Source organism: Barbus barbus, assembly GCF_936440315.1.
Source record: "Barbus barbus genome assembly, chromosome: 35".
Lineage (NCBI taxonomy): Eukaryota > Metazoa > Chordata > Actinopteri > Cypriniformes > Cyprinidae > Barbus > Barbus barbus.
In genome coordinates, this window is record NC_136763.1 from 12,563,519 (window position 1) to 12,586,279 (window position 22,761).

The 22,761-nt window shown below is 36.8% G+C and overlaps 3 protein-coding genes and 1 pseudogene across 5 annotated transcripts; all 4 read right to left on the reverse strand.

The window, feature by feature from the left end:
• Positions 1-1,337: 1,337 nt before the first annotated feature.
• LOC306854931 (guanine nucleotide exchange factor MSS4-like) lies at positions 1,338-2,887 on the reverse strand. Its single transcript, XM_079393252.1, has 3 exons — positions 2,705-2,887; positions 2,396-2,568; positions 1,338-2,183 (listed from the first exon to the last, which is right to left on the reverse strand). The coding sequence occupies exons 2-3, from the start codon at positions 2,543-2,545 to the stop codon at positions 1,935-1,937; spliced, it is 399 nt and encodes a 132-aa protein (XP_079249378.1). The 5' UTR covers positions 2,546-2,568; positions 2,705-2,887; the 3' UTR covers positions 1,338-1,934.
• Positions 2,888-3,192: 305 nt separating this feature from the next.
• On the reverse strand, positions 3,193-11,604 carry LOC306855351 (adiponectin receptor protein 1-like). 2 transcript variants are annotated; one of them, XM_079393976.1, is made up of 9 exons: positions 11,489-11,604; positions 7,370-7,446; positions 7,062-7,259; positions 6,858-6,962; positions 6,609-6,780; positions 5,580-5,766; positions 5,298-5,485; positions 4,465-4,658; positions 3,193-4,354 (listed from the first exon to the last, which is right to left on the reverse strand). In XM_079393976.1, exons 3-9 carry the CDS (start codon positions 7,203-7,205, stop codon positions 4,226-4,228), a joined length of 1,119 nt encoding a protein of 372 aa, XP_079250102.1. In that variant the 5' UTR covers positions 7,206-7,259; positions 7,370-7,446; positions 11,489-11,604; the 3' UTR covers positions 3,193-4,225. The 2 variants fall into 2 exon arrangements, with proteins under 2 accessions (XP_079250102.1, XP_079250101.1); XM_079393975.1 differs by having other exon boundaries at positions 7,053-7,259.
• Positions 11,605-11,940: 336 nt separating this feature from the next.
• Positions 11,941-16,961, reverse strand: LOC306855352 (NADH-cytochrome b5 reductase 3-like). The gene is made up of 9 exons (XM_079393977.1): positions 16,730-16,961; positions 16,299-16,445; positions 16,132-16,204; positions 14,551-14,657; positions 14,341-14,470; positions 14,162-14,245; positions 14,009-14,094; positions 13,738-13,837; positions 11,941-12,819 (listed from the first exon to the last, which is right to left on the reverse strand). Exons 1-9 carry the CDS (start codon positions 16,742-16,744, stop codon positions 12,647-12,649), a joined length of 915 nt encoding a protein of 304 aa, XP_079250103.1. The 5' UTR covers positions 16,745-16,961; the 3' UTR covers positions 11,941-12,646.
• Positions 16,962-17,350: 389 nt separating this feature from the next.
• LOC306854939 (aminopeptidase B-like) lies at positions 17,351-22,004 on the reverse strand (annotated as a pseudogene). Its single transcript has 10 exons — positions 21,631-22,004; positions 21,094-21,234; positions 20,012-20,163; positions 19,707-19,823; positions 19,358-19,593; positions 19,080-19,192; positions 18,271-18,379; positions 17,922-18,146; positions 17,701-17,843; positions 17,351-17,555 (listed from the first exon to the last, which is right to left on the reverse strand). The product of its transcript is annotated as an aminopeptidase B-like (transcript).
• Positions 22,005-22,761: the final 757 nt, after the last annotated feature.

A 22,761-nucleotide genomic window follows, 5' to 3' on the forward strand; every position in this document is an offset into this window, starting at 1 on the left:
CTACTGTCATCATACATTAAGTCATCAGTAAAGTTGAGAGGGCCTGTTCCAGAGGCAGCCATGCATGCCCATGCCACAACACCACCTCCACCATGCTTTACAGATGAGGCTGTATGCTTGGGATCATTGCAGTTCCCTTTTTTTCTCCACATTTTTGCTCTCCCATCACTTAGATAAAGGTTCATCTTTGTCTCATCGGTCCATAAACACAGTTCCAAAACTCTTCTGGCTAACCTTTGTGCTTTTTTGCAAACTCTAATCTTGCCTTTCTATTTTTGGTGCTGGTCAGAGGTTTGCATCTTGCTGTGTAGCATCTGTAATTCTGTGTCAAAGTCTCCTGAGGACAGTAAATTGTCAGAGCTTCATCCCAACTTTCTGGAAGTTGTTGGTGATTTTACAGACATGTCTTTTAGGGTTCATTATCACAGCTTTTATGATTTGTCTGTCGGCAACTACTGTTGTTTTCTCAGCCGATCAGGTCATTGTTGGTTGCTGGTGTCGCTGGTGGTTTCCAAACTCTTGATTTCTCCAAGCCCTTTGTTTTTGCTATAGCTCTAACTGACTTCCTCTTTTCTGTTAGCATCCAAATTGCTTGATTTTCTCTCAAAGTCAGCTCCCTCGTCTTCATCCTGGTTTGTTTGTGTCATCATCGAATGCAAGATTCAGAATGCAGAAGTAATGGATATAACTGATACGACACATTCCCTGCTTTTAATATCTGAAGAATTAATGCAACAGGACACAGCTGATCACTTAGAAAGACCTGTGAGGCAACTTATGCTCACATCAGATAGAGGGATGAAACTCTAAAAGTGCTGAACTTCTTAGCTGGTAAAACATCTATGTGTTGAATCACCCAATAATAAAATGTGACATTCTATAGTTTTGTCTCATATTCATCTTTTAGTCATATTTGTAAATGTCTTGACTCCACAGCCAACAGAGCAATTTTGTCTTTACTGTTCCAATACTTTTGGAGGTTACTGTATATATATTTTACAATTTTCCAAACTATAGTACATAAACTGTGATAATGTGAGAAATGTGACCCTGGACCACAAAACCAGTCTTAAGTCACAGGGGTATATTTGTAGCAATAGCCATAAAAACATTGCATGGGTCAAAATTATAAATGTTTCTTTTATGCCAAAAATCATTAGGATATTAGGTAAGGATCATGTTTCATGAAGATATTTAGTAATATTCATTGCTAAGAACTTCATTTGGACAATTTAAAAGTGATTTTCTCAGTATTTTGATGTTTTTGCACCCTCAGATTCCAGATTTTCGAATAGTTGTATCTCGACCAAATATTGTCTGATCCTAACAAACCATATACATCAACGGAAAGCTTATTTATTCAGAAAATCTCACTTTCAAAAGATGGACACTTATGACCGGTTTTGTGGTCCAGGGTCACAAACGTTGATAGTGTCTGAATAAATTTTGGTTTAGACTGTATACATACAAATACATATGCGCTTTTTAAGGGACAATTTTCTACAAAAATCTACAAAAAAGCAATTTAGTTTTATTTTATTTATTTGTTTCAGTTAATATGGCAAGTGTCTGCTGAAATTGTGAAATGATCAGTGATGAATTATTGTTACATGACAAGGAATGTCTAAATCTTTTCATACACAAAAGTGACTTCATGTATTACGCATGGAGAGATAAGAAGGATGGAAAGGACTTGTGTTAAGGAATGTTTAAAAGGATAGTCTCCATTTGTTTTTGGCAGACTGATGATAGACAGGTGCAGTAGTACATGCAAGCATACAGTTTGGCAGGAATGAAACATCACAATAAAAAAACATTATACATAAACCAACCACATTTATCTGAACTCTGCCAAAAGAACAAAACATGAAAGCCATTTGTGTTATGTAGTTGAATACCATAGAATTTTCCAGACAGTGACTTCAGTACATGCTCTATTCGTGGTTCACCCTGTCCAATGCCACATAGAAGCTCTTCTTATCATCCAGACAATGCCAACCAATGGGTCCGATCTCACAATCCGCACAAATAAGGTACTTCACTTTGCCTACATCTTTTGTAAAGCCCACATTCTCAAATGTGTACATGTCATCAACCAGCCAGTGAGCTGTCAATGTGTCCCCATCCAACGTCCCGTCTGACTGACCAATGGAGGTTTTCTTTCTCATTGCAGGCAGAAACAGCTGGGAAATGGGAAGGGGTGTTGCGTAGAAAACAGAGGACACAACAGTCTTAAAATAACATTCTCATCATCATCATCAAATATAATATAAATTGTTTACATTTCAAGTCAGTCGGACAAACAGACTATAATTCTGCAAATTACTTTGTGTAAATTATATTGAACTATTATGTGATGTAACACATGAACCATAACTATATTTAAAACGCATACCTCCTTTTCTGCAAACAGTGCCATGCCTGGACAGAGCACTTTGGAGCCACATCTCTGGCACAATACTGCTTTCACATTTTTCCCATCTTCTGACACAAGAGAGGGGTCTACAGATCCCTCGGGAGAGGAGGTCTGTTTGCTGTCATCCATTTTAGTAAGCAACTTTGTTCAAACTGAAAACAAAACATACGATCAATTAGAATTGAACAATTATTACTTGAGTAAGCTCGGTCTGTCAATACATCTAATATGGAATTAATATAAATAGCTAACTGGCTAAATAAGTGACTAGTAAGGAAGAATACTCGCCTCTGAGTCAGACCATGAGGAAAACTGATCTGGTTTAAGACAGATGCATTACCCAAATATAGTCTTAGAAATGTGGAGTACAAATATGGTAATTTAGGTGTAAACACAATAATAGACACTAGTTGGAAAATACTAGCGGTCTACTGTCGGCTACTGCTAATATTTGCACAACTGCTAAAGCAGACCGGTTGCAAACAAGAGACGACTTTTACGTTCCGCTCAGAAGAACACAGACTCCATTTTCAAGCGCTGTAGTCGTTGTGTTGGGAACATCGAAGTGCAGAGAATATATCACACATGGATTATTGCATGTTTTAGATTATATTTAGATATAATTTGCCAAAAATGGGGGGGGGGGGGGGGGGGGGGGTATGCAAATGTATAATACAACAGACTTCCAGGGATTAAATTGTGAACATATCGATCTCCATTGTTGCGTGAATAATTCATCTCCTCATATAAAAACACCAAATACAAGAAACACAAAGTATGATCCATAAATATTTATTTAAACATTCACATTTCAGTTAAATGTAAATGACTTACCACCTCTACGCATAACACATGAATATATGGATAGTTTAATCTCAGTGGTAAAGCCACACTTAGCTTATTTCGTTTAAAAGGATCAAATACTACTTTTTACAAACAGCAGTTTGAGAAAGTTCATCAATAAAGGTCAAACTTTTTTTATTTGTTTACGTTATCGTTTTAATAATGTGATTGGATTGCTTGCTTAAGTAACTTAACTAGCTATGCTTGAAACTAATGAAATTTACTACACTGTAGTTTTGGCCCATCTATTTTAATCCTATTTCCAGTGGCCTAAGGCACAGGAATATTCTTATACTTTACAGGAAAGTTTATACTTTACAGACTGCACAGATATATCCATGCAGAGGCTTTAATAACAATGATATTTGATATCTGCGCTGTACGGTGCAACAGTTGACCTGTTTATGTTTTTATTTGACCTAGAAGTAAAGGTTAAAAATTCTGAGTGTTTAAAGCAGGTAGATTATACCAAAAACCCTCAAACCCTTATTTGCCCTTTGTGCATTTTCCAGTCAAACACATTGCTCTATTCATCAAAATTTTGGGCAAGACTTTGGGTGTGCATCAAATGATGTCAAGAATTGTTTGTTTACAATATGCAAAACTGAGATGCATTATATTCTGAGGGGGCAACTCTACAGCTCAATGAAAGTGCTTTTCACTACAAAAGAAAAAAGTTCAAACCCCAAGAGATTGTGCTCAAATGAAAAATTGATGATAACAAGGGTCATCATGTTCCAGCTATTGGATACTTGTCCAGCCTTCGGTGCCCTTTAACCACACAAACACTTTCATCAAATTAAAATTCATGGACTCTTTCAAACAGGAAAAAAGAATAAACGCCAAAAAACAATCAGGGAAAAAAACTCAAAGGGAAAAAAAAAAATAAACAAAATAAAATCAAGGAATGCGTAGAAATGTGTGCACTAAAAATCCTAATTGAAAAGGGATGTGTTTGTAGAGCTCTCAGAGGAGAGTGTCATCAGTGCAGCCGCCCTCAAGGCCATAGCGGAACTCCTGCAGGTTGGACACGCCATAGAAATGAATGAAGGCTGCTGCCACCACCAGCACATGGAATATCTGGTGTGAGTGGAACTAAGAAGAGAGCAAAAGTAGGTAAATACAACGTGCGTATCACTATATTTCAGAAGAAGATTAAGGAACTAATTTCTTCACTATGACAAAACAAAAACACATGATCTTACCCAAATATCGCACTTGCCCGGGAAATAGCGCTCTGGGATTCGTGCAGCATACAGCCCAGCACCTGTGATGTACATAGCACCCATTAAATAGAACCAGCCCATCTGTCCAACAGTAGTGGCCTTGACGAAACCTTCCTCGATGGTGAAATGCATGGTGGGGACGATCCCACTCAGTCCAAGACCCATGAAAACTCCTAAAGAAAACATTTTTCAAAAACAACATGCTATGAATTGATACAGTGTTATTTAGTATTACTGAGGCACTACTATAGTTTTTGTTTATTTTAAATTGTGCTGTTATTCATTTATTTGGTGTTTTTGTCATCTTTATTTAATTTTTTTCTTAAATTAAAAATATTGTCTTGGCAACTAGCTGAAATAAAATAAGTTCATATTTTAATTTATCTTTTATTTTTAAATTATCACTTTATATTTTATACATTTCATTTATTTTATTTCCAAGCAATGAAAATATATTTTTCTAGTTTTAGTTAATTATCTAATCAATTCTGAAATCCAGCCTTCATTTTTTTCTTGTTCAAGCAGTTTAACATAAAAATACAGAAGAAAAGATAACTGAAATTTCCATTTAATAACTACAGCCAAATTAAAGTTATGAAGAGCAAGATTTTAGACCAACAAAAATTTTCTGGCCAGCGCACTGCAGCAAAAACCAAACCAAGCTACAAACTTGCATGTCTTTTGAGTGGCTTCATGGCTAGAAAAATAAACAAATGGATGATATTTCTTTCATTGATTTTCATTGCATCACTTCAGGATACATTTTTCAGCACAAACTGTCACCATTTTATGGGTAATAAGCGACTGCCCACCTGCTCTGGTGGGTCTGTGGCGGGGAGTGGAGAAACGGTCCCACTGGGCAACAATAATAGCTGCAATGCCCAACACACAGACGATTGTGAGGTAGATGAGACGCGGCTGAGGAGAGCAGTAGAAGGAGTAGTAAAGCCAGGGTACAAAAGAGCCCATGATCAGCAAAGCAATGCCAGAGTAGTCTAATCTGAAAGAGAGAGAACATGAGAAACAGAGAAATTAAAGTCACTTAAAATCACTTGAAATAGAACAGTTATAATAGAACAAGTCAATAAACTTACTTGGAGAAAGTGCAAGAGACTTTCTCAGAATGGCAGTAGACAGTGTGAAAAAGCCAGGAGAAGCTGAGGCACAGCACTGCACCCAAGAAGAACATCCCGAACACCACCTTCTCCTGCAACGGGGCCATGAAGTACATATTGGGCCTTAGCATGGTAAGTGTGCCCAGGCACAAGAATAAGATTAACCCTGTGGGGAGAAAAAAACAAAACCGTAATGGGTCAATGTAATGCTTATTTTATTTTTTGACTGGATATTTAATTGATTTAAAAATACATCAGAATGCAATTCATACAAACAAATGGCTTGAATCCCCATCTTTTATGACTTCAATGTTTTTAATTTCTGAATAAAAGTTTATATTTTATTATTTTTTAGGGGATATAAAGTCAAAAATATATAATCATAAAAATATTATGAACCTTTTTCATATGAAGCAATCACAGTGTTATTTCAGTATTATTAAGTATTTATTAATAATTTGAATTATCTTTAATTCTTATATCTTGAATTTTCATTTTAGTCTAAGTTGGGGTCATTTTGTTTTGCACTTTAGTCATTTTTATTAACACACACATACATACATACATACACATATATATATATATATATAGATAGCTTTAAATAATTTTTATTTCAGTATTAATTATTTTATTACTTCAGTATAATTTAGTATTAATTCTTTAGTACTTTTAACATTCATTTCAGTTAGCAATATTTCAAGATTTTGTTTTCCTTTTCTTTATCATGGACACTTTGTCACTGACCCTATTATATATTGATGTTATTTTATTTTAATTATTTTAATCTTGAAATCTTAATGTCAAATTTCTTTTTCATTTAATAATATAAAATAGCTATTATATTTCAGCACAGGTAAAAGGTTTATCCTGATCCCACATGCTCTCAAAATTAGAGCGGTGTTTGTTCTTGTAATTGATCTGCTGCATACTTAATGCACTAAATATATGCATGAGGTGCACAATTGCCACTATTCTCTGTGACGGCTCGACACGTAACCCTAATCTTACCCAACAAATGAGTCCAGATATTCCCGGTCTCTGTGTGGATCCTGAAAATGCTCCCAAAGCAGGCACGGAACGAGGGCATGGGAGGCCGATGACCGTGCAGGAGGTAGTCGTTGTCTTTTAGCCAATCCGGCAGGACGTGAAAGGGAATGACCCTCCAGCGGCCCTCCCAGACCTGCAGAACAGAGATCCAGCATGAATTTCATTTCATTTCTGTTCAAGATTTAAAACGGTTACGCAAGACTATCACACCTTGTGCACAAACTCCTCCATCTTCTCCATTGCATGGTGAGCCTGCAGTGGTAGCGTCAGAACTTCTTCATCCTCCTCTTCATCATCAGCGATATCATTTGCTCCCTGTGGGCACAATCAGAGCTCAAAAGGAGCCTGCAACGCTGCTGGCACTGAATATGAAAGACTCTGTAATGTATTCTGATTAAAAATTACATGGCTTGCCTCTGACTGGACTCCTTTGGCTCCTATGGGGCCGTTTTCCTCCAGCAGGGGACCCAGCTCCATCAGCTCCACATCGGCTGGAACGTGGCATTCTTCCGTGACCTGGCAGTCTGCATGACTGGCAGACCTGATTTGGCCTGACATCAGTAGACTGCCCTGTGACCCGTCTCAGACCTCTGAAGCCTCCACTTCAGTTCACTGAGGGACAAAAGTAATACATTCAATCAAAACAAAACTTCACAGCCAAAGTCAAGACATGACAACATCAGTGACCCGTGACAAAAACAACAACAACAGAGACTGCTTACCTCTGACAGGAGCTTTGAACACTGGCAGGTCTAAACCTGCCTCCTGATGTTTGCCTTGCTATGAAATTGCATTCAATCTTGGGGAAAAAAAAACAAGTAGGCATCATCTCTGCTCACAATGCTACAAATTAGTTCACACTGGCAGCGTTTCAAACCTGAAAGAGCTGTTTACCACGACAGCTTCTTTGGACATCATAGGCACATTATAATTTGTGGTTTTTCAAATCATTCTCATTCGCTACCATTTACTGACTCGATTTCATCGTTCACTGAAATGTTTATAGAGTGTAAGCGTTAAGTTTCTGTAGTAAAAAAAATCTCACTTATTTTCTCCATAGAGGAACTGAGCTTTAAACAATAACTTATAAATCTTTAAAAGCAAGCCTACTGTGAGCTACAAGATCATCAGCCAACATTATTTCAAATTATTCATAAATAATTGTTTAACAGAGGACTTTCTAGTGAAAAACTACTCATGATTTTGCAAAGAAATGCCCAGCAATCAGAGAGTTGCAACAAGCAAATCATGCCAAAACACTAGCGAATTTCTCTCTGTATGATCTCAAACTATTTAAATATTTGAATAAGCATATTTTACAATGAACATAAAAAATATTTTTCTATATACATAATCAAGATCTTTAAATCAATAGTTTAATATTTAGCCATCAATTTTTATTAAACTATGTCAATGTGCAACACTTCATGGGATTTTAGATTTCCCCCCTCATTTAAAGGTGCCATAGAATGCATTTATACAATATTTTAAATTGTTCTCTGATATCTACATAGAAGGTATGTGGCTTAGGTAAGGGAAAAAATTGTCCAGAAACAGTTTTATATGTCGATTTACAACCCTAAAATTTCTCCCCAGAATGAAACAGTCTGTTATTGGCTTATTTGGAAGGGTCATGAATAATAATGTTGAGCTCTGCTCTGATTGGCGGCTCATTTCAGTAGCTCACAGGAAGGAAACATAGGGAAAATATATATATTTCAATACTTTCATGAGCCGTTATATCGTTGGGTAATTACGCTGTAAATAAAATGCGGGCATCAGGGAGCCACTATTAATATGCTGAACATTGAAACTGCTTTTGAATGCACGATCGCGTTTTACTTTGAGTTTTGCGATCGCACGTACTCTATTTATACTATGGAGTGGCAGTACTGCTGACAAGATGGCGCCGCTGATGGCAGCTATTGTGCATTGCTCTGCAGTGTTTGTACTGTTTTTGTTTGTTTTTCAAATATGATCAGTTTTACCAGGGATGACCTGCTGAACATTCAGCAGAACACACCACAAAATCTTTTACCGGATTTAGATTTTTCGGATGTTTTGCTGGACATTGTAGTTGGCGGAGCCGTAGCTCTGGTCAAACGCTACAGGAGGCGTAGGCAGCGAGCCGGCGCGCTTGTGAAGCCTTGTCAGCGCGGATTTCGAACAGCATTGCCTAGCATCCATCTGGCGAATCTCCATTCTCGTGAGTGTCTACATTCCACCGCAAGAGCACGTGAGCACAGCTTTACAGAAACTCGCTGATATGATCACAGAGAGTGAGCAACAACACCCGGACTCGGTTTTAATCATTCTCGGGGACTTTAATAAAGCAAATCTCTCCCGCGAACTGCCAAAATACAGACAGCACATCACATGTCCCACCAGAGACAGTAATATATTGGATCACTGTTACACAACAAAGGATGCATATCACTCGGTTCCACGAGCAGCTTTAGGACTCTCTGGTCACTGATCGACATGAACGAGTTTTATTGTCGTTTTGAAAAATCACCCCACACCCGCCCTGAACACTTCTCCACACAACCATTAACACCTCCAGCAACCGTCCTCTCCCCCACACCTACAATTCAAATCAGCGAAGATGATGTGTGCCAGGTCTTCAGGAAGAACAAAAGGAGGAAAGTACCAGGCCCAGACGGTGTGTCACCAGCCTGCCTAAAAATCTGTGCTGACCAGCTGGCCCCCATCTTCACACAGATCTTCAACAGATCACTGGAGCTGTGCGAAGTCCCCTCATGCTTCAAACGCTCCACCATTATCCCCGTCCCAAAGAAACCCAAAATTACTGGACTTAATGACTACAGACCTGTGGCCCTAACGTCTGTAGCCATGAAATCATTTGAAAGACTGGTTTTGGCTTATCTGAAGGACATCACCGGACCCTTATTGGACCCCCTGCAGTTTGCCTACAGAGCAAACAGGTCTGTGGATGATGCAGTCAACATGGGACTGCACTTCACCCTGCAGCATCTGGACAGACCAGGGACTTATGTGAGGATCCTGTTTGTGGACTTCAGCTCCGCTTTTAACACCATCATCACGGAAACCCTTCAGAATAAACTAACCCAGCTCTCCGTCCCCACCTCTGTCTGTCAGTGGATCACCAGCTTCCTGACAGACAGACAGCAGTTAGTAAAGCTTGGTAAATTCACATCCAGCACTCGAACCATCAGCACTGGAGCTCCTCAGGGCTGCGTTCTCTCCCCACTGCTCTTCTCCCTCTACACCAACGACTGCACATCTAAAGACCTCTCTGTCAAGCTCCTGAAGTCTGCAGACGACACCACAGTCATCGGCCTCAAACTAAAACTTCCATAATGTTTTTGTAATATACTTTTTATAACTTTTTTCACCTCTACGATAATCTGCTAAGTGTCTTCTTTAAAAAGAGACCAACCTTAAGTATCTGCTCCAAACCATGCAAAATGTATAACAATTTAAGTTGGAAATGTCATTTTTAGGCCTATACTCAAAAAGTGGACCCGACAGTTAATTTTAATTAAATGTAATTATTTTATTTATTAGCCAATTAAATCTCATTTAAATGAAAAATTCATTAAATATATAAAAAATATTTTTTATATTTAATTACTTTATTTATTAGAAAATTTAATAAGGAGGAGGAAACAATGGTGTCTGAGGCTCACTGTATGTCATTTCCATGTACATAACTCTTATTATTCAACTATGCCAAGGTAAAGACAGTTTTCCATTCTATGGCACCTTTAGTTCACTCAGAAATTAAAATTCTGTCATCATTTACTCACCTATATGTCGTTCCAATTGGAAGTCAATGGTTACCAGCAACAGTGTGGTTACCAACATTCTTCAAAATATCTTCTTTTGTGTTAAACAGAAGAAAGAATTTCATACAGGTTTGGAACAACACAAGGGTGAGTAAATGTATTGTCCTTTTGTATTTTTACCTGATTTTCAAATACTTTTTTGGTTTCAAATCAAAGTTTGTAATATTTATGACTCACAGTGTAGCTGGTTGTTTTGGGTCATGCCTTATAACTCTTAAACAAATACTTTTGTGAAATCCTAATGGAAAAAAAAATACATTTTGTTCATGTGAAAATTAATGACATAAGTTAAGATAACCATGTAGTTGTAAATGAGGACGTTCTGGGTTCTCTTATTGTTTATTATATAATGGCTGTCTTTTTTCGACAGCTTGACAAAAATAATTTCTGGCAGTTGAAAAAACGGAACTACCATAGACAAACAAATTTATGTATACAGCATAGTAAGACGAATCGGTTGAGTGATTAACTCACAGCTGTCAGCGAATCTTATTTTGTGAACGGAGTTAAAAATTCGAGTCACTGGGATGAAATCAAAAATCCTGCCCACTAATTCGAATCGAACTTTCGAACGCACATATGGTTCCAAATAAACCGTCTCGGTAGGCAGCTCAGCAGATTTCGAAATATAACCGTTATAACTAGCATTGATCTCTGTATGAAGTGGAATCACATCTCATACCTATGACTAACGGTAATTAGCCTGCTGGCTAACAACGGGCTTTAAATTTTAGGAGAGGAGCAGCCAAAACACCGGTACACGTCGTGACCAACACTTACATGATAACATAACAACAACTAAACGTTACATGATTCACAAAATTGTCGATTAAGTAGTACAACACAGAAAATCCAAAAGGGATGTAACGTAATTAGAGCAGGTTAGCATTGAGACAGAAACCGCTGCGCACCGCTAAACTACGGTGTCTAGATGCGTTTACAACAACATTACGAATCACAATTTTGCCGTTACGATTAAATAATGATGCATTTTATCGTGCAGGCGGTTACCTGATGTCCTGATCTGCTGTAAAAGAAATAGTTTCTCTTCCGGATGGCCACCAAAGAGCAGCAGGGTGGAGAGAAAGAGCTGAAAGCTGCTGTATGCCAGACGGCGAATTCGAACTGGCTCGCTGTTTGTTGTTTTTGGATTAAGGCCGCGGTGGCGCCGCCTGCTGGAGAAAGGTGGCGCTACATTTTCCAAAGCCCCCACAACGCTCTTTAGGAGCAATAACCCATTTATTTGATGGTTCTTGTGAAGGTTTCCAAATTTAGAGCAGTAATCTCCAGCAGGTGATTTATTTGATTGTAAAAGACCAGACAGTGGCAGTTGAACATCCGTCTGAGGGCTGCTCAGAAAAGCCTGAAGCGCTTTACCATGCGTTTGTGTAATGGTCACATTTGTCTAGCACGTGCTGGCAAGCTTGAGGAAGATAAACATCCTACCATCAGTCTTTCAAAATGGAGTATTTTGTTAAACCAGCTGGAACCAGAATCCCCAATCTAGTCAGTCTTTAATCTGAATGTAAATTTGAGCATCATATTATGGCCATCATGTATTGCTGGGGGAAAAGGAATTAAAAACAAGATTATGCCAGTGAAAACAATTTAATATAAACTTTGTTGCCTCTCTTTTAGTGCATTTCATATAAAACAACTGCATTGCTTTTTAAATTCAATATTGTTAACATAAGAGATAAACATACGTGGAGTGCAGCATGCATACAAAAATACTGAAAAATACAGTGAAATGCATCTCATTACATGTATAGATACATCAAACATGAATGCAAGTCACGTCTCACAGGTACATGAATTATAATATTCAGCAAGCAAGTGTTGTAACACACCGTCACCTTTTTAAGTTTTGTAGTAGTATCAGCATCTCATTGTGAGCTTTTAGGCACATCAAGCCACAATCAAGTCAATATAAAGCCTGAGGATACAGTAGACAGTCTCTGTATCGTATTATAGAATTATAGGCTTTTAATATGAAGAACCAATTACCTCTGGACAGACAAGCACTTAAGCATTTAATATATACTGTCCACAAAAAGGATATTTGCTATATATGATCAGATTTGTAATGCCATATTTATTAAATACGATTGTGTGCAATTTAGTATCTTTGGAGTGATTTGTATCTGGGCCCTGAGCTTTGAGAACGGTCTAATAGATGAAGCGTTGGCTCTGCCGATAGCCCAGTTTGTCCAGGTTGGGATTACAGGCAAACTGGATCATGGGAGGTGGGCCGCACATGAGGACCATAGAGTCATCACTGGGTGGAGGCAGGTGCTCCTGAATCATCTCAGCATTGATGAAGCCCTGACTGTACTCCCAATCTGCAAACACGTCAATGCATGTAAATGTCAAAGAAAACAATATACAGCAAAAAAAAAAAAAAAAAAACCCTAATCTAAAACATGCCCCAAAGTTCTAAGAAATGTAATGTTGGTTTTTGTTTAAAGTTTTAAAAAGTCATGTGACCAAGTAAAATGTGCCTTAAACATTGAATGCATGTGCAGTTATTTTTGTAAAATATATTAAAAAAATAATTTCACAAATATAAATTATTAAATACCATTAGTTTTTTTTATTTGAGTTGCACCACACGACAATGTACAAGCTAAACTAACCTTGCCATATAAAAAGGTCAAATTAGCTGATATTTTATTTCATCAGGACAGTTGTTACAATGACATTTTTGACTTTATGAACCAAATTAAATATCAAAATGAATTTTAATTCAGAAACGAGAAAAAATTAAAATCATAGGTACTTTAATTATTGAATACTTTTACTCAGAATGCATTAAATTGATCAAAAATTACAGTAAAGAGATTTATAATTTTTACTTCAAATTGTTTCTTCTATACTCTGCTTTGTATTCATCAAAAAAAATACTCAAAAAAAGATCACTGTTTCCACAAAAATATTAAAGCAGCACAACCGTTTTCAACATTGATAATAGTAAAGAATGTTTCTTGAGCAGCAAATCAGCATATTAGAATGATTTCTGAAGGATCATGTGATACTAAAAACTGAAGTTATGGCTGCAGAAAATTCAACTTTGCTATCTCAAGAATAAATTACATTTTAAAGTATAAATAGAAAACAGTTATTTTAAATTGTAATGCTGTTTCACAATATTAGTTTTTACTGCATTTATGATCAAATAAATGCAGCCTTAGTGAGCATACAAGATTTTCAGAAACACAGGTAGTACAGGTATCTTGTAGGTTAGGTAGGAAGTCATATACCTGCAGGAGCTCTGTCCACTGTGAACCAGAGTTTGAAGCGATCTGGATGTCTCGCCTGAATCTCCTCCAGCTCATCCTTCAGCAGAATGTCCTTCTCAGTCTGGGAGACAGACGAAACGTAAACAGATTCATTTTATACTTGCTAAGCAGTTTAATCTGTCTGAACATCATTTGTTTAATACTTTGAGAAAACCAAAAAAGGGACAGTACACACACAAAAAGTCTGTCATTAGTAAATTTGCAACAACCCCTTTTCTACTGGAACACCAACCTGGTTGGCAAACAGCAGGCTGCATGTCGTTGTGTCATTTGGGTTTCTGATGATGTCACGAATCAGCTGCAACATTGGCGTAATGCCTACAAAGGGAGGAGGACAAATGATACGGCTTCATTATGACTAGAAACGAGGAGAAAGACGCTCTACCTGTTCCTCCAGCTACAAGACCCAACGTTCTTGCAGTTTTAGTCTCAGCAGGGGCCTTCTTATCCGCCTGTATAGCGAAGCTACCTGTTGGGAGGAGATGTAAGTTTAAGGTGTGACCACTGTGTAAATACTTCCATCTAAATTCAGCAAATATTGATAGTAAATGTGCCGAGTCAGACCTTGCCCCTTGTACTCCAGCAAACCTCCTGGTCCTCTGAAGTCAATCACATCTCCGATCCTCAAACTCTCCAAGTACTGGGACATCTTTCCCCCTTCTGGGAACTTTGGGTGCACATTCTTAAAATAAATCTGCAGAAAGCAGCATGTCAGCTCTGATACTACCATTTAAAACCCCAGGAACTTTTACAAGCAATATAGGGAATCTGAACCTTCACAACGAGGTCAACGAATCCTTTGTCATCGTCGCTGGACACTGGTGTGTAAGGACGCACAATCAAATTACCATCAATCCTGGCAGACAGATAAACATGCTTGCCTTGAGAAAGAAAGACAGCGAAAGAGCACTTTACTATTAATAGTTGATACACACCCCAGTCTGTACATCAAGTACTTGTTTACACCAGGTATGAACATCTGTATCACGTGATCCCATCACAAGTGGAGACACACTACTGTTCACCTCTGATGACTTGCGGCTCAAACGGGTCTGATTTTGTGATATTCATCACTTGCTCTGTCAGTATGTTAATGCATGTTAAATGCAAAAAAGGTACAATAATGATAATTATTATAGAAATTACAATTTATAAAACTAATACATTATATATTTTTATAATTACAATTATTATTATTATTATTGATTATGCTCGCCGAGGCTATATTTATGTGATCAAAAATACAGTAAAAACAGCAATATTGTGAAATACTATTACAATATTTATTTTAACTTTATATATTCTTTAACTAACTTACTGTAAAGGCAAAGCTGAATTTTCAGAGTCAAATGATTTTTCAGAAATTATTCTAATATGCTGATTTGCTGCTCAAGAAGCATTTCATATTATTAACAGTTAATATTTTTTTTGAAACAGAGTTAGTTTTTTTCACCATTTATTTGAAATAGAAATATTTTGTAATATTATAAATGTTGGTACTTTATTAATTTAAACATTTTATTTAATCAAAAAGTTTTTTTTTTTAAATAGTGCCGATACGGATATGTACTCAACAAATACCGATTTATTTTTATTATACTTGTTTTGCATTTATTTTGCATTGATATCAGGAAATATGAGGAAAAGCATAAAACCACTAAAATTAAAGGGATAGTCCATACTTCATTCATCTTCAGAACACAAATTAAGATATTTTTGATCACATATGAGAACTTTCTGACCCTGCATAGATAACAATACACCTGAAGCTACAAGAATACAAAAACAGTCTTTGTACACAAAAAGTATTCTCGTAGCTTCCTAAAATTAATGTTGAACCACTGATGTCACATAGATTATTTTAATGCATTGCTGTCTATGCAGGGTCAGAGAGCTCTCGGATTTCATCAAAAATATCTTATTTGTCTTACAAAAAGATTAACGAAGGTCTTACCGGTTTGAAACAACACGAGGTTGAGTAATTAAAGACAGAATTGTAATTTTTAGGTGAACTATCCTTTTAAACCCTTGTTTGAGTTTAAAGGTTTATTGACAACAGGCGATCCTTCACGGTTGTCTGATATACACATCAGGACAGATCAGCATCTTTTGTTGTCCACTAACGCTGTGTCTAAACAGTGTCCAAATGTCTGTGATCAGTCTCAAGCAAATGTGCATGTTTAAACAAGCTGCTTTTCAAACCCTAAACTCATTTAGCACACAGTTCTCATCCAAAGCAGTCTACACGATAGGACAGGTGTGGGATTTCAGCTTGCTTCAGACTAAACCCTGCAAGCTTTGTATTAGCACTAGAGAAACCATGGACCCACCACCCAGTCCTCAAAGACTACTTACCAACAGGTAATCCCAAAACATGCTCTGGGCTGGGCAGGGCGAACCGAAACCTGCGGGTGTCGTGGCTTATGATCTGCAGGAAAGAAAAATGTCTTATTTTGTCAGCATCTTGTCAGTCCCACAACTATAAATTCTAGCACATGGAAATAAATAGACCAGGCACATACCTCTTTGTCTACAAGTCTGAATTTGTATTTTTCAGAGGGATCAATCAGGGTAATCTGTGGTTTCCTTTTCCTGTTAAAGTAATAATAACCCAGCAGACCTGCTGTTGAGACCAGCACCACTCCAACAGTCACTGCAACGGTAGTGAACTGAAATACAGATTAGTGCACATAAACACCGTTTAAAAGCTACTTTTAAAACATGTAACAGAACATTATCATTTATAAATAAATGCTAAACTTGCATTAATTTTAAAACAAACGACTGAATAGCTTGTCTTTAAATTAATGGCATGACTAATCAATAGTATGTGCTGATAAACAATGCTATATTAAACAAACTTGGTAGCATGCCAAAGCAGTATTTCCTCTAAATAATAGTTAATTTGCAACAATTAAAGTTTAGCGTACTTCTTTCAAGCTTTTTGACTTACCATCGCGCAACCCATGACGGCTGATGTGCGTCTACAAGGAGATTCAGTCAGAACGAATCTTCAGACTTAAATATTGGTCGGCGCACCCATGAACATGCAGATTGAGGACTCTGTGTTGGAGGAAAATAACGCTGCGCAGTTATTGCGCAGAACACAACGATTCGAACAACGCATTCCGATTTGCGTAATCCCATCCACATTGCAACGCCATCTAATGTCTGGCTGTCCCAGTGAAAGCCGGAAACCCTTAAAACTACATAAAAATAAAAGTCCTTGAATTTCCATTTGTCCAGAAATGCAACCATTTAATATATACATTCAATTTCTTGATTTCTAACACTTCATTTAAAATGAAATTTTTACAATTAAAGCGCAAATAATAAATGTCATCTGATTTCTTTTTGTTTACAAATGTAATATATTTATTTATAGATATATAAAAAAGCAATACATTTTAAAATGTAAAAATGTGGAAGTTATTAAATGCTCGGAAAATACTTTATTTATTAAAAACACAAATATAATTCACAAATTCAAAAAAAGCGTAATTCAATTTCCAGAATAATTAATACTGTTAAGTCAATACTCAAAGCCCCATAATTTTAAGAGACCCGGGTGCTTTTAAAAGCAGATCATTGCATACATAGGTTTCTCTTATATTTTCCTATTTCATTTATGCTCAAGCTATTATCTTTTTGACGTAATTGCGGACATTGAAGTGAAGCTGTTTCGAGGTGGCTGAGAAAACTTCCATTGCCAGGGTCTTTGTCTCTTCTGATCCATTCCAAAGGGCCCGATAAACCGGTAATGTGTACTTCTGTTTCCCCTGAAAGCAAAACATTCAAATCTTTTAAAACAAGGTCAACCGATCTCGATTCATACAAGCGATCTAATTATTAGTCCAAAGAGCTGAACGAATTAGAAATAAATAAATGTTAATGAATTATAAATAAATATGTACAGATTCTGACCTGGCTTGTGAGGAAATTGCGAATATGCTGGAATCCTGGTTTATGCCGGTTCTTTGCAACAATCTGGGCCCATCGCAATTTCAGCTCAGCATTGTTGGACTCAATAATATGGGAGTAGCACTCCTCCAGCTTCTTTATGTGACCTGTTAATATGGGGATATTTATATTACAATCTACTTAAACCATAAAAATAAACCATAAACACAAGGAGTTATTTGCACCATCTGGAAGTGGTGACTTCTCAAGGATCTTGTCTAAGAAGTAGACAGTTTGGTAGGTCTTCCATGGTTTTATATCAGTTTTGCAGATAGATTCCAAGTCTGGGTTATGATTAACCCACATTTCAGCTAACATCTCTGCTGGTTTCATCAGCTCTTGACCAGCAGAGAGGTCAGGAACATATGGAGGCCAACCAGGGACATTGAGCCAGCTGTCAAAATCCAGACCTAACAAAGCAACCGAGAAGAAACAAAGCTGATGGCAAAAGGCAGTCTGACCAAACAGTATGTATTTAGACTAGCTTTTGTGATTTTACAACAAAGAAATGCTACTAATGGTCTTTTTCCTCACCCTCAATTTTGTGGACATTCTTTTCTTTCAGGCCTGGAAAATACTCCAGATAAAACTCCAACGCATCTTCTGCCAACACACTTCTGAACTTGAACTTGTCCACATAAGCCTTGAAGAGACACAAGTGAAATGCTGTTTTATCATACTTGTTTACATACTTTCATTCATTCTGTCATTCAACTATTTTGGATCTGTAAGATTTTTTTAAAGAAATTATTCTTTATTATGCAAAGATGCATTAAATATATATATATATTTTTTTTTAATTATTACAAATGCTGTTCTTTACGGCTTTCTCTAAATCAAAAATGCATCACAATTTGCACAAAAATATGAAAATATCGTTAACTAAAACATTTTTGGTAATTGAAACAAAGCTGCAATAAAAGAAAGTTAATAGGAAAATAAATAACAACTAAAACTTAACCGAAAAAAAAAGAGAGAGAGAGAAAGAAACCTAAATAGTAATATTTAAAAGAACAATAATAACAATGTAACAATGACAAACACCAAACAAAACTACTACATATTGAACAAAAATTTAAATGAAGCTAATTCAAAATATTAATAAAAACAATAACACTGCACAGAGGATTGAAGTAATGGCTTCTGAAAATTCAATTTTGCCATTAGAGGAATACACTTCCTTTAAAAATATATATTTTATGTATTTTCATTTGTAATACTTAATATATTAATCTTATAATCTTAATATATATGTTTTAATATATATTAAAACAGTCTTAATATATATGTTTTTAAATAGCATTAATTAAGAGCAGTTTCTGTAAACTTATTGTTCAAGTAACCTTGAGGAATGCATCAAAGCGGGACTGTTCTCCTGCGAGGTGGGCTAGGTAGGAAACAAAACAGAAACCTTTCTCATAGGGCGTTTCGTTGTAGGTATCATCAGGATCAACACCTGCAAAGAATAGACATAGAGGCTGTTACAACCAATTCTGCAATAAAAATAACCGGTCGCTGCCTCCAGACACGTATAAGCCTCTCCTGAGAATCAAATGGCGCTTTTTTAAAATTCTTAATTAGTGAAATATTTTAATGAAGGGTCAAATAATGTATAGCATACCATACAGTTCCCTGCAAACCCTGCGCTGAGCGTACATGGTGAAGCCCTCGTTCAGCCAGAAATCACCCCAGGTGGCATTGGTGACGAGGTTTCCAAACCAGCTGTGGCAGATCTCGTGTACAATGACGTCAGCGAGAGAACGATCGCCGGCCAGCAGACAAGGTGTGACAAAGGTCAGGCAGGGGTTCTCCATCCCACCGAAAGGGAAGGATGGAGGCATGAACAGCACGTCATATCTAAACAATCGCAACAAATCAAAACACATGTCTATTGTAATATAAATCCATAACGGGTTATATAAAGTCAGATCCATCAGAATTATGAAGCTGTTAAAAAAAGGATATCCCACCTTCACCAAACGTAGGGTCCAAACAGTTTCTCTCCAACAGACAGGAACTCTTCAATCACATTATCATACTCCTGCTTGGCTGCCTGCAGTAAACAAGGCTCGGTCCAGACACGTGTCCTGAAAATGCAATTGAAAGTAATTATTGTAATAATAATACATATGGTATAAATGCTTCATTTATAATATAGTCCATGTATAATGTTAGTAAAATATCTTTCATCAAACACATATTTCAGAAGAGGAATAAAGACTTTAGACCTTGTGATATGACTTCTTTATGGTAAAAGATTTGGGATTTTTTTTACCTGGGTCCCACCTCAGCAGACTGCAGGTCCCCGACTGCCAGAGCTACCAGGTAAGCAGGAATGGGATGTTCCATGGTGAACAGGAAAGCGCTGTCTGCTTTCCTCTGTTCCCATTTACTAGCACTCATAACTGCTGTGAAGCCATCAGGAACCTGATAATAGCAGTGAGGAGCATCAAAGAAAGAAGCTGCTGTGTTTATGAGACAGTTCAAAGTGCAATGATAAGAAATAAACTCTGAGCCTTATCATGCAGACTAGAGAAAAACTGGATCTCATCTAATTCTTGTGCTCTTTCTTCTTGAGAGTCTAATATGAACCTATTGCAGACAAAATAAAAAGTAAGATTTACAGTCAAAATGAATACATTTTACACATTTTTGACCAACAGCATTTTATATTTATTTGTCCATCGCAATTATTATATATATGGTTCAACAATATGGGGTCTTTTCAACTATCAGTACAACGAATTTTAATATTCAGTATATTTTGTAACAGCAATATTGTGAAAAATAACTTTTCCATTTTAATATATTTTATAATTTAACATATTTGTTATAAATTTGATTTATTCCAGTGATGTCAAAGCTGCAATTTCTCCAGTCTTCAGTGTCACATGATCCTTCAGAAATCATTCTAATATGACCTGCTGATCAAGAAACGTTTCTTATTATTATCAATGTTGAAAACAGTCGTGTTGCTTCATTGTTTTTTATTTATTTTTTTACATTATTTACATTAGAAACATTAATATAGAAATCTTTTGTAACATACATTGTCAATTTTGATCAACTGAATGTGTCCGTGCTGAATAAAAGTGTTAATTCCTTATAACCCCAAAATATGATTTATACGACAATTATTTACAAAAAGAAACATCAGAATAATGACCAGTGTATCACTACGAACTTTTATTTTTGTACCTGTTATATACAGAAATTTTTTTGCAATTGAATCGACTCCTGATTAATACAATCCAGTCGCACTTCAAGACATCAGATTATGTATAAGATACAAACTATTATGTTTAAACACCCATATCCTCTTCATAGCTATAAATTCGACGGGCCCAATGGCCTCACCTGAACTGTTGCCGAGTAGGTGCTCTTTACTGCAGGAGTATCAAAGCAAGGGAAGAAGGAGCGGTTGAGAACAGCCTGGCCTTGAGTAAAAACATAAGGCTTGCGCTTTCCCGCAGTCTGCTCTGGTTCCAGCCAACACACCTATAAGAAGATACATGCGCTTGGTGAGACATTACCTGCACAACAGCCGAGTAAGTGCTCTTTGTCATGGGCGTAAGCCAGGAAACAGGCTGCGGTTCAGGACAGGGAACCCAGATGTGTGCAAGAATGGCAGCTTCTTCTCAGCCGTCTGCACTGGGTCCAGCCATGACATCTACAGAGAAGTGATGCATGCTTGCTTGTACAATAAATGAACGATTTTAGCATTATTAGTGCTTATTTGAAGACCACAATTAATTAAGAGGTTCAGAAAGAGAAACCAAAGATTCTTCCTTGCAAGTCTCATGACATGTGAACAGGTTTCAGTTTTGATCATAGTGAAATGCTCAGGCTGTCAATTAATAAACAAAAAATATTAAAAGCAGTTTGCATGCCTACCCCTGGTCCATCAGTAGCTGTATATTTGATTGCGAGTTGAAGTTTGTCATATGAGTTGAAAGGTTTTGTAAACTTCACGACCAGAGTTGTCCCATAACTGGTGAAGTCTCGAATCAGAAACTGTGTTGTGGTCCAGTCACGTGCATTAGGACTGAATGTGATCTCATGCACAGTGTTGGGTGAATATCCAGCTGTAAATCACTTTGACCATCCTGAATGCACTGCAGCTGTATTGTTTCGGTACCTGATATGGTTTTCTGCTCAAAGTCCACTTTAAGATCGAGATGAAAATTATCTATTTTAAACTGGCGGAAACTAGAGGAGGTAGCGACGTCTTCGGCTTTGTCTGAATACAACGTAAATGTTTTATCCATTGTATTGCTGACTAAACACTGTAACAATAGAATTGACGGGTTACAGCTACACCCGCAAACGGCGGACAATCTGTTCCTTCACAGATGAATGAGTGAGCCGCTGTTAAACAGTATTGGAGCTGGAAGACTAAGCGTTATAGCATGGGGATGGAATTTAAGCCGTACTTCTCAGCGTTATTGCAGCGCAGTGCTGTTTGTCGTGAGGAAATAACAGGTGACCAAAAAAACCTGAAACGCTACTAGTTAACAACTATCTGTGATTCATATGAGACAAATACCCGTCTTTGTCAAGTGAGCGTGCAGGGCCGAGACTCTTTTAAAGCCACATTCAAATCTCAAGACGTTTTTGTCTTATTGTAAACATTTTTATATTACAATGTAAAGTATTTTAAATATAATAAATAAATGATTGGTATCTTACATTCGAATACATATTTTTATAAACGTTAAATTCATAATTCAATAAACAGTGATAATGCAGTAACATTGACAACATTTCTTTAATTTATATATGCAAATCTATGTAATATAATAGTTAACTCTTTTAATTTCAAGTTTTGCAGTGTTATGTTTTGGCTCCAATTCATGATGTTCAAGAATGGTGCTGTGATCATATCACCAAAATCATTGTGAGGTAGTTTACTACATTTCCAAGATTTCAAAGATGATGTTTTATTACTCTAATCAGCATTTATCATCTGGAAATTTATATTTGTTCTTAGAGCAACCATTTACAAAAATCACCGTAGGCTATTTA